The sequence below is a fragment of the Oncorhynchus mykiss genome, chromosome 21, assembly GCF_057628025.1.
Source record: "Oncorhynchus mykiss isolate SJ-2025 chromosome 21, ASM5762802v1, whole genome shotgun sequence".
In the NCBI taxonomy this organism is placed as follows: Eukaryota; Metazoa; Chordata; class Actinopteri; order Salmoniformes; family Salmonidae; genus Oncorhynchus; species Oncorhynchus mykiss.
Genome location: NC_143042.1, coordinates 33,092,501 through 33,109,585, shown reverse-complemented (window position 1 = coordinate 33,109,585; position 17,085 = coordinate 33,092,501). Strand labels below are relative to the sequence as shown.

Below are 17,085 nucleotides of genomic sequence, written 5' to 3'. Positions count from 1 at the left end.
TGACTGGCCTCGTCCTCAGTTGTCATTCACCTCTTCCTCTCTGTTGCTATCTCTGTCTCCCCCCCCCCCCACGTTTTTGCCTGAACTTTTACCCACAAACATGTGGGTAAAAGTTGAGACTCTACAGTATGGAACTTCATAGAGTGGTTATAAAGCACCTTAGTGTGGCTACAAGGCTTCACGGAATGTTTTCAGGGTGCCTGGGGTACAGTAGAGTCTACAGTTCCTACTGTAACCATCCGCCCCTGGTTTTTCCAACCTCTTACGCCCTTTAATTACCAAAGTGGTAATGCAATAATAAAGAGAGAGAGAGCGACTCCTGTTACTCTACTCTAATCTCCTCTTCCACAACCCCCACACCATCCCTCCTTCCCCTCCTGCTCTCCCTGACCTCTCCTTCCCTCAACCCCATATCCTCGATGACCTCCCTCCATCTCTCCTTCCCTCGTCTGTCTTTGCGACCAGGCCAAGAAAAAAAAGAAGTGAAAAGCCATTTCCTAAACGCCCTTTACTCTCTCCTTCTCCACCACCAAGCATAGCTACCACTAGCCACTAGACTGGTCCCAGATCAGTATGTGTTTTAATCAACTTTCTCTGACTGTCATAGACAGAGGAGATGGCTGAAACACCTACAGATCTGGGAACAAGCAATGTTACCAATACAGGTTCGAGACAATACATCTTCCCTGTGTTTGAAACACATCCCATGGCACCTTTCATGCTTCCCTATCAGACAAAATGCTAACAACTGTAACACGTCTCTGCTCTATCTACTTCATGACAGCTCAGGCTTTTAATAACAACCATCTCTGCATTCAAAATGACCAAATCTAGATTTAAAGAGATTAAATGTTGAGTGGTTTTAAGAACAAGGTGAACATGGGTGAGGATTTAAAATGAGAAAAAATGGATGGTGGAAAAATACTGGTTAGATAAGAGGAAATAATTAGTAGAAGATAAAATAATTTTTACAAACTAAAGAATCTCAGACAAAATGAACAATTTGTACAATTGGAGAACACAAACCCACAGCAAGATGATAACCAGCCATCAACAGTCACCAGAATTGTAAATCAAAGCACTGTTTGTACATCAAATGTGATCAATAATGAGTATGTATGACTATTATGTTTAATCAACCAATTAAGCATCTAATCAGATTCATAACGAGAAAGAATTCATTCACAACGGAGATCTTATCTTTGCTCTGAGTTGCGTAACCGTGGCGATTGTAACCATGGCTGATTAACATCGCCGTTGACGACAGCGAGACAGAAAACATTAGAACACTATCGAGTGTTCCCGTTCATCTTTCCATTCCATTCCCAACACTCCATCAATCATTTTGAACAGACCCCCGTTTCATTCGCTGCACTGCTGCCCTCCCCAACAGAATCACAGCGGCAGAGGGCGAATGAATCGGGCTGAACAAAATGCTTACTTTACCATCATTAGACCGAGATCCGACTCAATGGTAGCACAGTAACCTCGCTGTATAAAATAAACCCTTAATCAAATCAGCGCTATCAGGGATGGTTAGAGTATGAAGTACCCTCTTCTTGGTTTAGTGCATATCCATACAGTAGCTTTCACATGTAAAGTGCATGTCACACACTACTACACAGTGCTTTAGGAAAGCCTAAAAGATAGACCGTATCTATTTCCAAGGCTGTTGGTTAAACACCATTCATTCTCTTTGCTGTGTTTGTGTGCTCTGGGGGACAAGGGAGGGAGGAGAGTTTGTTTAGAATGTTTCAGAACAGTGGATGACTTGTACTTCTCTAGAGAATATCTCTGAGTACAAGGATAGATCAGCGTGGATTATCTGCTGTAGAGTCTTTTGATCAATCTGAATTATCTGACGGGAGACAAATTCATTGTGAAGCAGTCTAGAACCAATCCAATCTCTTTGGGTCTCTACCAAACTTTGTCCTTCCAGCTTTCCCTCAAACACACAACCCAACATACCTTTACAAATAATCAAATAAGTCCCAAGACAAAATATACCTACTGAATCCAACATCCCTCTGAAATACTGTGCACATATCTGTAGGTCAAATATATATAAATATACTAGACGACACAGACAAACCACCAATTCACCAGACAACCGTTTGTATAGTCTAAGTGAAGATGGAGAACATGGGTATAGACAGTCTTTCCTGGGTGGGTATGTTGGGCACTGAGGCAGTTTGTATGACAACAACCTTGTCTCTGTGGTAGTAGATACAACATAGATTAGGGCATGTTGTTGCGGGGGTAAGTGGGCATCTGGGCAATAGATTGCATGGGCGTGATGGGGCTGAGGGGTAGTTTTTTTGGGAAGGTTGCAATTTCCTTTTGTGTGGATTTGATGCGTGTATGTGTGTGTGTGTGTGCGTGCGTGCGTATCATATCAGATATAGTAAGTTTACCTAGCGTGTTCACCCTCCAACCAAATACATCCTCCCTGTCGTATCCTTGGGTTGTGCTGTGGTATCCAATTTAGCCATATGGTCTTGGAAAATCATTGGATCCGTGGGTCTGTGGACCTTGCAAGGTATTATGGGTATACAATACAACACGGTCTATCTGAGACCATGCAACGTCCACCGGCGTCCCACTACCATGACACCATGTTACTGTAAGATAGCTATATCACACCCCTCACTGTCACTTCGGATGCTTTTAAGAACGGAGAGCTCCGTTGTTACGGAGACCAGGGAGCTCCGTTGTTACGGAGACCAGGAAGCTCCGTTGTTACGGAGACCAGGAAGGAACAGTAGAACTGCTTCCCATTTGCCAGTTGTGCAGACAGACCGACAGGCAGACAACAAGACAGATATGGGGTGTGGAACTGGACTGGAGGGAAAAGAGGATAGTTTTCAAATGTCAAACAAGAGATACACTCTTCCGTCTCCTCAGAGAGACAAATGAGCTCCTCCGCTCCCATCTCAATGGCTTTCCCGTAAATACACGGATCTCTACTCACGAACGTCCAACACCAACTTAAAACTATTGCTCACTTATGTATCCTACGGAGCCACAAGTAACTCGGCGGTTTTCTGAATAGGTTTGATGAACAAGAAGCCAAGTAATGTTTATATTAGGTTAATAACGTTTTACTTAAGTTTCATGAATAGTTAAAACCCTCATCATCTGGTCCTCTGTTCACACACTAGCAGCAGGAAAGCAGGCTCTCCAAGACCATTTACATACACCAGATGGCCAGCATGGATATGACAGCACAACCAGGGCCCCTTACCTTTGACCAGCCAAGAGTTGACGATATTCTACATAAGGATGTTTTAAACTCAGTGGCTTTTAATTGGTCTTGAATCTATTCATGAAGAACGAGAGAATGAGAGAGGGGTTGTTCTTGATTGTGAGGAAAAGCTCGACCTTCCCATATCATGGAGAATTTCTCCGAAATTATTTGTCTGGGGGGGGTGGGTTCATGTGGGGTTTCGTATGTGGGGTAGGGGTAAGACTTTAGAGACGGGTGGGGGTGGAGTGTATGCATTGGGTAGATGTAAATGGGCTAGAATGTGAATGCCAATCTTGTTAAAAAATACATCTATGTGGGATTGCTTGTGTACTACTCTTCACCACTGGATTCGGGTTGCTGAAAATCTTTATCTTCCTCTTCCTCACGACTAGCTGCAGCAAAAAAAAGGTGGGTCAGTCCAGCTTTGCTTCTTCAATGGGTGGAAAAAAATAGAACGTGCTTCTCAAAAGAACTGAGAAAATCATCATCAGCCTTTACAAAGCATTGTTTCGTTGTTTCTGTTTTGCTTTGACGAATATGGAATCCGGTATGACATTTGCTTCATTCTTCATTCCACTTTCTCCAGGCATCTTGTCCATCCATCGTCCGATATCGATCCAGTCCAATCCTTCAGTTCATCATGTGTGAGTGTGTTTAACCGTTCGTCTCGGAAAGACAGGAGGATGACAGATGGGGTGTCCAGACAAGGGTCAGTGTACCAAAAAAATTAAAAAAGATATTCTCTTCCGCCATCCAATTCATCCCTTACAACAAGGTACCTTTTACAACGAGGGCAGGTTGGAGAGTCCATAGAATGTCCAGTCTCTCTTCTGTAGTGGTTTTAGATGGCTTCAGTCTCAATTTGGGGGTTGCAATGTAGACTCGTTCAGTGCTACGTCATGTCAAAAGCATCACTTCTTAAAGGGAACGTTCAAGAGCAAAGAGCCAAAAGCTTATAAAGCTTAGTAGAGTGGCTATGAAGCTTTGTAGAGTGGTTATGAGGCCTTGGAGAGCAAACTGTGTCCCATTTGCTTTGCTGAGCTCTTACCACGTGCCAAAGCTTATGAAGCTTCTTAGGGTGGCTACGCAGCTTCGTAGAGTGGATATGAAGTGTCTTAGAGTGACTGTAGTATCTATGTTGATGTTTTCAACAACCACGAGGGACTAGAATTGAACCTTTACAAAGGCTGTCAGATAATATTTGTGATGGCGACGTTTACCGTTGAAATATGTCTCTAGCTACCGAACAATGTTGTTAATGCTAAGTCAATCTCAACTATATTAGTTCAATTGTTTGAGTCTTTGCGGAATACTGTATAGTACATCTACCTTTTTTCACATTGTTAGCAATCTACTATAGAGTTAGCTTAGATTTCACATTGTTATACGACAGCCTCCAGAAAGCTTCTGCTGTTAATATATTACCTCTTTACGTACTACTGACGCATTCAAGTACGCGTGGAAAAGTAGCTATAAATTAGCAATATGGTTAAGTGCTTAAAAAAACAAAACAACTGAGTGACTGTTAAAAAAACAAACAACGAAGACAACTAAATTGTTTTAAAAGTTAACTGGCCAGGTTTCAGTGTTAGGAGCTAAGTGTGTTTCTATCTGTTCCGTTTCAGCCATTTAGTGTGAATTATAAGCGTGCAAATGCTCTGTAGGATTCACTGAAGGTCTATTGTTTGTTCGACAGTATTTGGGGATTTGGTGTTAGATAGAATAAGTCCAAAAGGATTTCTACCATGACTATGGATGGGAGTGATGCGTTCTAAATCAGTTCAATTCAGTCATCTCTAAAAGTAAACCAACTCCTCTCTTCCTCACTTCATCACTCGCACTTTAGCACAACAGCTCATATGGTTTAATAAAGTGCCTCAAGAGTTGTGCAGACTTATTTGCAATTCAGAATGTGTACATATTTATACTTTATATTTACAAAAAAAAAGGATTAAACGGCATAACATACCATAAACTAGCTTGCATTTTCTATTTTATTAAAGGAGTAACATTAGCATGAAGTTACTACTGTTGTTAAGAGTTAGATTTTTGCGATGACTGAATGGTAAAAGACTGAGAAATTAATTGAAACTAATTTGTCAAAAGGTATTTCAAATAACTGCCTTTTTTCCTAAAATATTTTTGTTAGCGGTAGTGTTAATATCAAATATATTGCAAATCTAACGCGGCTTCTAAGTTGTTTCACTATAGACTTGCTTAGGGAGGTTGTTGCTAATCGTTCCGAAGTTTCTTTGGGAACTTTCCCCATTTCATTTTCTAAAGAGAATGCTGTTTGTTCATTCGTTGGGTCTCTGAAACATTTTCTGAATTTGTCAACTTTTCCCGTTTTTTCCTTCATATTGTTTCTCCTCTTCCTCTTCCTCCTTCCTCTTCTGCCAGCTACATGACATCCGACTCGACCACGCACTGCTCTGTATATTCCTTAACCAGCTCCACCTTCAGTGTCTGGCGACAGAATTCAACCATGGGTTTCCACATGGGGGGATCCAGAAACATCTGACACATGACGTAGCCCTTCAGGGTGGCTGTGTGGCGCCGGAGGTGACTCAGGAACTGCTGAAGCACCAGGCCTATGTCCTTACCGAACACGTCGATGTTGAGGTAGTACGTGTCGTCACCAACTCGGTAAGGACCTCCAGGCACCCGGAAGGGGTGGGTGCAGAGGCTGGCCACGGCGGGGACGTCGCGGTCGTCCACCATCCAGTCGATGTCCTTGAATGAATGAATTCATTTTATTTGAGAAATGTGAAATACGTATAGAGTTGCTTCAGCCATGGGAGTAGAGCAATACATTGAAAATAATCAAGGATTTTTACAACTTTTGGGTTTCAAAATTAGAGTAACTTTCCCAAGTTTTACAGATGCTTATTTTCTCCTGATTCCGAGAGTCTTAAAAACCGAGATTTCTTGGAAACCTGGGAATTTGGGGAAAGTTACAGGAATTTTGCAACCCCAAACACGATAAAGTCAACCAACTTATTTCCACAGAGGTTCTCATTATGATATAATATTTTACCTTCTTCAGAAGAATGGCCATGTTGCTGGGTAGGGGCTTGAACGGCTGCCAGTCCTGGACGATGGTAGCGTTAGGGAGTACGTTGGACATCAGGCCAGAGTTGAGGAACATCTGGTGGGCCTCGTTGAGGTCCAGAAGGACCGGGGGAACCAGGGGGGTGTCAGAACTCTGGGAGGTACCCTCAGAGGAGGGAGGGAGGGTCACATGCAGCCCCAGTTCGGAGAGCCGGAGCTTGAGGTCTTCGGCATTGAAGCGAACTAGCAGGATGCCCTTTTGGAGAGAGGCGGTGGTGAAGGGACGTAGGGTAAAGAGAAGGTTGTGTGGTTGGTTAATAGACTGTTGTGAAAGGGGAATGTGTCATTTTGGTAGAACATGATTTCCTGACACAAGTGGACTAGAGTTCTCGTCAGAAATAGGGCGACTAGAAATAACTTGGAAAATGTTGGAAATTTGGAAGGTTTAACAATACGAATCTATCAATTAGCCAATCAGGCAAGCAACAAATGAACCAATTAACCAATACCTACCTGTTTGGTGATGAGGCGGTACTTCTGAAAGTCCTTGGGCCCCAGCTGGTCGTCGCGGGTCAGCCTGGTCACCTTCACCTCAGGCCACTTGGACTTGACCAGCTGAGAGCAGAACCGCAGAAGCACCCCTGCCACGCCCTTCCCCCTCTCCTGCGGGGCCACACGTAACCCCTCCACCAGCATGGTGTCACCGTCATCTATCACACACACTGACTCCAGGGCAATCTGGTGGGGGGGGGGGGGGGGGGGGGGGGGGGTAAAGGAGAAGGGGATGGGGAAGAAAAGAGAGGGGGAGAGAAAGACGTAGGGAGATTATGAACAGCTGAAGAGATACACATTGTGGGAACATTATCTGTAATTCTCTTGTTATTTCTAGGTAATATACATTTGAAGTCTGAAGTTTACATACACCTTAGCCAAATACATTTAAACTCAGTTTCACAATTCCTGACATTTAACCCAAGTAAAAATTCACTGTCTTAGGTCAGTTAGAATAACCACTTTATTTTAAGAATGTGAAATATCAGAATAACAGTAGAGAGAATGATTTATTTCAGTTTTCATTTCTTTCATCACGTTCCCAGTGGGTCAGAAGTTTACATACACTCAATTAGAATTTGGTAGCATTGCCTTTAAATTGTTTAACTTGGGTCAAACGTTTTGGGTAGCCTTCCACGAGCTTCCCACAATAAGTTGGGTGAATTTTGGTCCATTCCTCCTGACAGAGCTGGTGTAACTGAGTCAGGTTTGTAGGCCTCCTTGCTCACACACACTTTTTCAGTTCTGCCCACAACTTTTCTATAGGATTGAGGTCAGGGCTTTGTGATGGCCACTCCAATACCTTGACTTTGTTGTCCTTAAGCCATTTTGCCACAACTTTGGAAGTATGATTGGGGTCATTGTCCATTTGGAAGATCCATTTGCGACCAAGCTTTAACTTCCTGACTGATGTATTGAGATGTTGCTTCAATATATCCAAATCATTTTCCTTCCCACATGATGCCATCTATTTTGTGAAGTGCACCAGTCCCTCCTGCAGCAAAGCACCCGCACAACATGATGCTGACACCCCCGTGCTTAACGGTTGGGATGGTGTTCTTCGGCTTACAAGCCTCCCCCTTTTTCCTCCAAACATAACGATGGTCATTATGGCCAAACAGTTCTATTTTTGTTTCATCAGACCAGAGGACATTTTGGAGCAGTGGATTCTTCCTTGCGGAGCGGCCTTTCAGGTTATGACGATATAGGACTCGTTTTACTGTGGATATAAATACTTTTGTACCTGTTTCCTCCAGCATCTTCACAAGGTCCTTTGCTGTTGTTCTGGGATTGATTTGCACTTTTCGCACCAAAGTACGTTTATCTCTAGGAGACAGAACGCGTCTCCTTCCTGAGCGATATGACGGCTACGTGATCCCATGGTGTTTATATTGCGTACTGTTATTTGTACAGATGAACGTGGTACCTTCAGGCGTTAGAAAAATGCTCCCAAGGATGAACCAGAAATGTGGAGGTCTAAAAAAATATTCTGAGATCTTGGCTGATTTCTTTTGATTTTCCCATGATGTCAAGAAAAGAGGCACTGAGTTTAAAGGTAGGCCTTGAAATACATCCACAGGTACACCTTCAATTGACTCAAATGATGTCAATTAGCCATCAGAAGCTTCTACAGCCATTACATAATTTTCTGGAATTTTCCAAGCTGTTTAAAGGCACAGTCAACTTAGTGTATGTAAACCTCTGACACACTGGAATTGTGATACAGTGAATTATAAGTGAAATAATCTGTCTGTAAACAATTGTTGGAAAAATTACTTGTGTCATGCACCCAGAAGATGTCCTAACCGACTTGCCAAAACTATAGTTTGTTAACAAGACATTTTATGGAGTGGTTGAAAAACCAGTTTTAATGACTCCAACCTAAGAGTATGTAAACGTCTGACTTCAACTGTAACTCTCAATGGTTCCAAAGTAGGCCACTCCTAATCTCCAGGGTTCCTTTAGGACTTTAACATGGATTCTATTTCTCTGGTATCACCCTTGAAGACTCTTGTAACTCCTCACACCACTTTGCCCTGCTTGTTTGCAAAGCATTAGTATGACAGTGTGGTTGGTCTCGAACAGCCAGGCAGTGTAGTGCGTGGGCAGGTACTGGTAGTTCCTAATACAGCCCTTTTTACAGCTTAATAACCCCCTTAAAAACAAGCTATAACATGTTTATATTACCCTTATAACACTGTTTATAGCCTTTTCTCCCCACTTTTCCCTCTTTGCACTCCAGTACAACGGTACAGTTGGTCTCCTGTTGCCAGGCCTGGTAGCGTTCCTCACACTCACACTTAAAACACCTTAATAACATCTTTGTAAACATGCTACAACATGTTTATGACACACTTTATAACCTTTTCTCACCACTTTGCCCTGCTTGCGGGCCAGTATGACGGTGCGGTTGGACTCGGACAGCCAGGCGGTGTAGCGGGTCGGCAGGTAGTCCAGCCCTCCATAGATGTCCTGGCTCATCGCCATGATCTCTTCAAAGTCCTCCTCTGTCGCCACGGTGAACTGGAGGCCCGTCTGGGGAGGGGTCTCGGGGAGCTGGGGGCGGGGCAGGCTGTTCTCAATCTTCATCTTTACAGCTGGAGACAGGAAGAAGGGATGGAGGGGGAGAGATGGGATGGAGAGGGAGTAAGGCCAGAAGAAGGGAGTGAGAAAGGGGGGAATGGAGGAGAGGAAAGAATATTGGAGAAAGTAGAGAGGAAGAGAAGAAGAAGATGGAGGTGAGTTGGAGAGTGAGAGAGAAGGGTGGAAGAGGTCAAATAAGAGAGAGAGGAATAGATAAATGAAGAGATCGGGTAGAAATAGTGAAGGAGTGAGAGGGATTGGAGGGATATAGATTGATATAAAGAGAATGAGAGGAGGGAGTGAGGGAGAGAGATCAATAGAGATCAGGAAGAGGGAGAAAGAGAAAGGGCGAGAGAGTGCAAAAATCTGATTAGGGACCAGGAGCAGGCCTATAAAGCAAATGGACAGGAAGCACATCCGTTGCTGTAATTGAGAATGTGATCTGATTTAACTCCAGTAAAGTAAAGCTACAGTATATACTCTAGAGATAAATAGATAAATAACATCCCGTCTTAAAGGGCCAGTGCAGTCAAAATTCTGTTTTGTATCATATTGTACAACAGCTTATGAAACTTACACTGTAAAAGTGTGACACATTTGTATCTGTGTTATTTCCTGATTGTTGCTGGTTGAAAATACAATCTACACATGACCTTGTAATCCGCAGGTTTTGCCTGGGTGGAGTTTCGGCTTGCCTGATGACATCGTCAGGTGATAAATGAGTGAATAGGCCAATAAAATTGCTAAAAAGCGATTTGTGTTTCTTTTTGACAATTTTAATGGAAAACTATTATAGTAAGGTACTTAATTGTTACCCAGAAATAATTTGATATTGCTATAAAAATAGCTGCATTGGGCCTTTAAGGATAAATACTGAACAGCAGGTTCGACAGAAGGGAAATATGCTGCAGAACTCACATCCAGCATTTCTCCAAAGCTGCTAGGTACACAAAGTATCCTTCAAAAAGAAAGATGACAAATACCCAATTTAATGGGGAAATGTAGTATAGTGTGAATAGCACAATGTTTAGCATATTTATACACTCAGTGGCCAGCTTATTAGGTACAACACCTCGTTCACGAAAATGGTTTGCTCCTACAGACAGTGAGTCATGTGGTCGTGGCTTTCTATATAAAGCAGGCAGACAGGCATAGGCACATTCAGTTATCGTTCGATTGAACGTTAGAATGGGCAAAATCGAGTGACCTCGTCGTTGCCAGGCGCGCCGGTTCCAGAACCTCAGAAATGGACGGCCTCCTGGGCTTTTCACGCACAACAGTGTCTTTCTAGGGTTCACCGAGAATGAAGCGACAAACAGAAAACAGTCAGCGGCAGTCCTTTGGGCGAAAACAGCTCGTTGATGAGAGAGGTCGAAGGAGAACGGCAAGAATCGTGCAAGCTACAGTAACAGCGGGGCCACAAACAGGCAAATAACGGCACAGTACAACAGTGGTGTGCAGAATGGCATCTGGGAGCCCACAACTCGTCTGTCATTGACACGGATGGGCTTTTGCAGCAGACGACCACAACGGGTTGTGTCATGCAGATGGCAGAGTCCGGAATTGGCAAAAGCAGCATAAGTCTATGGCTCCATCCTGCCTAGTGTCAATGGCACACGTTAGGTCCCTTGATACCAATTGAGCAACATTTCCATTCCCTTTAGAATTCAGGCTGTTCTGGAGGCTGACCCTGTACTAGATTGGTGTACCTAAAAAAAGGTATATTTTCCATTGAACCTTTCTTTAAGTAGGCAAGTAAGAACAAATTCTTATTTACAACGACGGCCTAGGAACAGCGAGTTAACTGCCTTGTTCAGGGGCAGAACGACAGATTTGACTTTGTCAGCTCGGGGGATTCGATCTAGCAACCTTTCGGTTACAGGCCCAACGCTCTAACGACTAGGCTACCTGTCAACCCAATGTACGACACATGATTTCCAGTGTTCTGTTCGTGACACTCAAGGTGCTGGATGACGGTCACAAGACTTGACACTGAATGTTTTGGGATTATTCTCATATCTGTTGATAAGTGATTGATGCCAGACTGGAGGTACAAGGACCGAGGACACACTGATTATTCACCGGTGTATTCGCAGTCTGGCGTCAATCACTATAAAAAGACATAAACATAATCCATAACATTCAGTATGAAGTCTAGTGACTGTCAATCCACACCTTGAGTATCACAAATTGAACACTGGAAATCATGTGTAGTACATCATATATGAATATGCTTAACATTGTGTTAATCACTATAAACTAAATATTATTTTTAGACCTTAACATTTAAAAAAAAAAATGTTATTGAGACCTAGGTCTCTTTTCCAAATAATACCATATTGTCACGATCGTCGTATGGAGTAGACCAAAGCGCAGCGTGGTTAGAATACATTCTTCTTTATTTAATGAAGAACATGAAGAACACGAAGAACAAAAACAACAAAACAAATAATATGAACGAGACCGCTATATAAACAATGTGCTAATGTGCAACATAACATAGACAATAACCCACGAAATACCCAAAGAAGATGGCTGCCTAAATATGGTTCCCAATCAGAGACAACGATAAACACCTGACTCTAATTGAGAACCAATCTAGGCAACCATAGACCAACATAAACACCTAGATGAAAACAACCCCATAAATCTACAAAAAAACCTAGACAGTACAAACATCCTAGAATAAGACAAAAACACACATATCACCCATGTCACACCCTGACCTAACCAAAATAATAAAGAAAACAAAGAATACCAAGGTCAGGGCGAGACACATATAAATATATGCATATATGGAAATATATGCAACTTTTAGTGACCTTACATTTCCCCATTACAGTCCTGGCAATTCCTATTACACCCATACACTGTCTAGATGCCTGTATACTTTATGCTTCACAACACTTCAACCATATCCCTGTAATTCACATCAATGGGTCAACTTTAACATCAATGGGCATTGGTCAGACAGAGTAAGTAGCTTCAAAACATGTCAACCTCAAAGGGTCTTGGTCAGGCAGTCTACACAACCATAACCTCTTAACTTACTACCGCATCCCAATGTTTTGACCAGAGTGGACGGGGTCTTGGTCAGGAAAAACACAGACAACACAACCCCTAACCACACAGACGGCACTAATGTGACTTCTGGTCATCGCCAGGACGCCAGCCCAGTTTGCCCGTCCAGTTTGGCAACAGTTTGTATGTGGCACAGAGAGAGGCGACTGGCATCCGTCCCTGTGGCGCGCCCCCCTCTGCCAACCCCCTATCCCCCTAATCCCTTCGGTAATTCCCCCTCACCCGCTTCCCTGGATTCCTCGGAAAACACTGGCTCACTCGGAAAACAATCACATTTTTCTGAGCTTGGGAAAAGCATGGTGCGAAACGAGCGAGAGAGGAGGAGGGCTCAGGTCGTTGGAAAGGGATTCCGGAAAGGTGCAGAGATTATTGAGTGGTTAAAGCCTGTGTGTGTGCATGCATCCGTATGTGTGTGTGTGTCCATGTGCGTATGCATCCGTATGTGTGTGTGTATCCATGCGCGTATGCATCCGTATGTGTGTGTGTGTCCATGTGCGTATGCATCCGTATGTGTGTGTGTGTCCATGTGCGTATGCATCCGTATGTGTGTGTGTGTCCATGCGCGTATGCATCCGTTTGTGTGTGTGTGTCCATGTGCGTATGCGCCCGTATGTGTGTGTGTGTCCATGTGTGTGTGTTTCCCCCGTCCGTGTGTAATATGTGTGTACATTTACGTTTTAGTCATTTAGCAGACACTCATATCAAGAGTAGCTAACAGTAGTGAGTGCATACATTTTCATACTTTTTTGTGTGTATTTCTATGTGTAAGAGTGTATCTCTGTCTCCATCTGTGTGTGTGTTCTCTGTCCCATGCATGCATGGACAGCTAGTGTTAGTTGGCCCCAGGGGGAATGAGGCTTCTAGCTGAAGCAGTGAGGCAGGGCCAGACATTTCCGATAATCTGTCGATGGGAGATGTGTCTGGGCTGAGGAAGGGAGGGAGGGAGGCCGCCTGCCTGGGACAGAGAAAACACTGTCTGGCCCCAGCAGACCTAACACACTCCCCTGTCTCTAACTGGTACTTTTCCATCAACTGGCATGCATAGGCACGGTGCCATAAACACACTGGGGGAGGAGGGGGAGGGGGGGGGGGCAGTGACAGTGTCACACACACAAACCTGCACACACAATGAATCACTAACTGCCACGTGAACTTTAGCATGGCATCAATACACACCTCAGCAGCGCCCTTCCAATCAATCGACCGTCCACATATACACACGCGCGCGCACACACACCACCGTCTACGACCCGCGTTAACGCTTCACTCGTTTTTCTATCTGTTAACCTCCTCAGTGACATGAAATATCACATGAGAAAGATAATTACTACACAGATACACTCTTAAAACAAAATGTACTATCTAGAACCTAAGAGGGTTCTTCCGGCTGTCCCCATGGGAGAACCCTTTTTGGTTCCAGGTTAGAACCCTTTTGGTTTTAGGTAGAACCCTTTTGGGTTCAATATAGAACCCTTTCCACAGAGGGTTCTACATGGAACCCGAACCAAACCTGGAACCAAAAACGGTTCTCCCATGGGGACAGCCGAAGAACCCTTTCGGAACCCTTTTTTCTACGAGTGTAAACAGACACCTGTCCATTACAGAAACACAAAAGCCTATCAGAGGTGCATGGTGTTAGGAGGAGAAGAGAGGATAGGAAGGTTGTTTCTGCATGATGTTCTTGCTGACGTTTGGTTGACAAGCAAGCAAACATGCTGAACAAAGAGGCACCAAATGACACACTACATGACCAAAAGTATGTGGACAACTGCTTGTTGAACGTCTCATTCCAGAACCATGGGCATTAATATGGAGTTGGTCACCCCTTTGCTACTACAACAGCCTTCACTCTTCTGGGAAGGCTTTCCACTAGATGTTGGAACATTGCTTTGGGGACATGCTTCTGTTCTGCCACAACAGCATTAATGAGGTTGGGCACTGATGTTGGACGATTAGGCCTGGCTTGAGGCCGGCGTTCCAATTCATCCCAAAGGTGTTTGATGGGGTTGAGGTCAGGGCTCTGCGCAAGCCAGTCAAGTTCTTCCACACCGATCTGCTTTGTGCACGGGGGCATTGTCATGCTGAAACAGGAAAGGGCCTTCCCCAAACTGTTGCCACAAAGTTGGAAGCACAGAATCGTCTAGAATGTAATTGTATGTTGTAGTGTTAAGATTTCCCTTCACTGGAACTAAGAGGCCTAGCCCGAACCATGAAAAACAGCCCCAGACCATTATTCCTCCTCCATCAAACTTTACAGTTGGAACTATGCATTCGGGCAGGTAGTGTTCTCCTGGCATCCGCCAAACCCAGATATGTACATTGGACTGCCAGATGGTGAAGCGTGATTCATTACTCCAGAGAACGTGTTTCCACTGCTCCAGAGTCCAATGGTAGTGAAATTTACAACACTCCAGCCGACGCTTGGCATTGCTTATAGTGATCTTAGGCTGTTGCTTCCAGAGGAAGTTTGGAACTTGGTGGTGAGTATTGCAACCAAAATCAGACGATTTTTACACGCTTCAGCACTCGGCGGTCCCGTTCTGTGAGCTTGTGTGGCTGAGCCGTTGTTGCTCCACTTCACAATAACAGCACTTACAGTTGACCGGGGCAGCTATAGCAGGGCAGAAATTTGATGAACTGACTTGTTGAAAAGGTGGCATCCTATAACGGTGCCACGTTTAAAGTCACTGAGCTCTTCCGTAAGGCCATTCTACTGCCAATGTTTGACTATGGAGATTGCATGACTATGTGCTCAAGTGTATATACTTGTCAGCAACGGGTGTGGCTGAAATCATCGAATTCACTTATTTGAAGGGGTGTCCATATACTTTTGTATATATAGTGTATGTTCAAACCACATGATGTATACAGTAAGCCTATATGCATAAATGAAATAGATTGGAATCCATTTCTTCTTTCTTCCCATCTCTTAGAAACAGTGTGTCAAATCAAAACAAATCAAATTGTATTTGTCACATACACATGTTTAGCAGATGTTATTGCGGGTATAGTGAAATGCTTGTGTTTCTAGCTCTAACAGTGCAGATATATCTAACAGTAATATCTAACAATTTCACAACAATATAGAATAGGATAGAATAGAATAGAATAGGATAGAATAGAATAGGGTAGAATAGAATAGTATGAAATAGAATAGGATAGAATAGGATGGAATAGGATAGGATAGAATAGAATAGGATATAATAGAATAGGACAGAATAGGATGGAATAGGATAAAATATGATGAAATAGAATAGGATGGAATAGGATAGGATAGAATAGAATAGGATTGAATAGGATGGAATAGGATAGAATAGGATGGAATTGAATATAATAGAATAGGATGGAATAGGATAGGATAGGATGGAATAGAATAGAATAGAATAGGATGTAATAGGATAAGATATAATAGGATAGAATATAATAGGATGGAATAGGACAATAGAATGGAATAGAATAGAATAGGATAGAATAGGGTAGAATAGAATAGTATGAAATGGAATAGGATAGAATTGGATGGGATACGATAGGATAGAATAGGATAGAATATAATAGGACATAATAGGATGGAATAGGATTAAATATGATGAAATAGAATAGGATGGAATAGGATAGAATAGGGTGGAATAGAATAGAATAGAATAGGAGGGAATAGGATAGGATAGAATAGGATAGAATATAATAGGACAGAATAGGACAATAGAATGGAATGGAATAGAATGTGATAGAATAGGATGGGATATAATATAATAGGGTGGAATAGGATAGGATAGAATATGATAGAATATAATAGGATGGAATAGGACAATAGAATGGAATGGAATATAATAGGATAGAATAGGATAGAAAATGATGGAATAGGATAGGATAGAATAGGATGGAATAGAATAGGATGGAATAGGATAGGATAGAATAGGATATACTAGAATAGGACAGAATAGGGTGGAATGGGATAAAATATGATGAAATAGAATAGGATAGGATAGAATAGAATAGGATAGAATAGAATAGGATTGAATAGGATGGAATAGGATATAATAGGATGGAATAGAATATAATACAATAGGATGGAATAGGATAGGATAGGATAGAATAGGATAGAATATAATAGGATGGAATAAGACAATAGAATGGAATATAATATAATATAATAGGATAGAATATAATAGGGTAGAATAGAATAGTATGAAATAGAATAGGATAGAATAGTATGAAATATAATAGGATATGATAGGATGGAATAGGATAGGATAGGATAGAATAGGATAGAATAGAATAGGATGGAATAGGATCAAATATGATGAAATAGATTAGGATGGAATAGGATAGGATAGAATAGAATAGGATTGAATATGATGGAATAGGATAGAATAGGATGGAATATAATATAATAGAATAGGATGGAATAGGATAGGATAGAATAGCATATAATATAATAGGATGGAATAGGACAATATAATGGAATGGAATGGAATAGGATAGAATAGGATGGGATAGGATAGAATAGGATAGAAAAGGATGGAATAGGATAGGATAGAATAGGATAGAATAGGATAGAATAGGATAGGATG

The 17,085-nt window shown here is 42.5% G+C and overlaps 1 protein-coding gene across 1 annotated transcript in view; it reads right to left on the bottom strand.

The window, feature by feature from the left end:
• Nucleotides 1–493: 493 nt before the first annotated feature.
• Nucleotides 494–17,085, bottom strand: part of nat16 (N-acetyltransferase 16) — a 25,216-nt gene continuing 8,624 nt past the window's right edge. Inside the window, exons 2-5 of the mRNA XM_021577689.3 lie at nt 9,224–9,447; nt 6,812–7,036; nt 6,285–6,554; nt 494–5,980 (exon numbers count right to left, since the gene is read on the bottom strand). Coding sequence (XP_021433364.1) covers nt 5,648–5,980; nt 6,285–6,554; nt 6,812–7,036; nt 9,224–9,439 — 1,044 coding nt within the window. The 5' untranslated portion in view covers nt 9,440–9,447 and the 3' untranslated portion in view covers nt 494–5,647. The remainder of the gene's footprint in view (nt 5,981–6,284; nt 6,555–6,811; nt 7,037–9,223; nt 9,448–17,085) is intronic.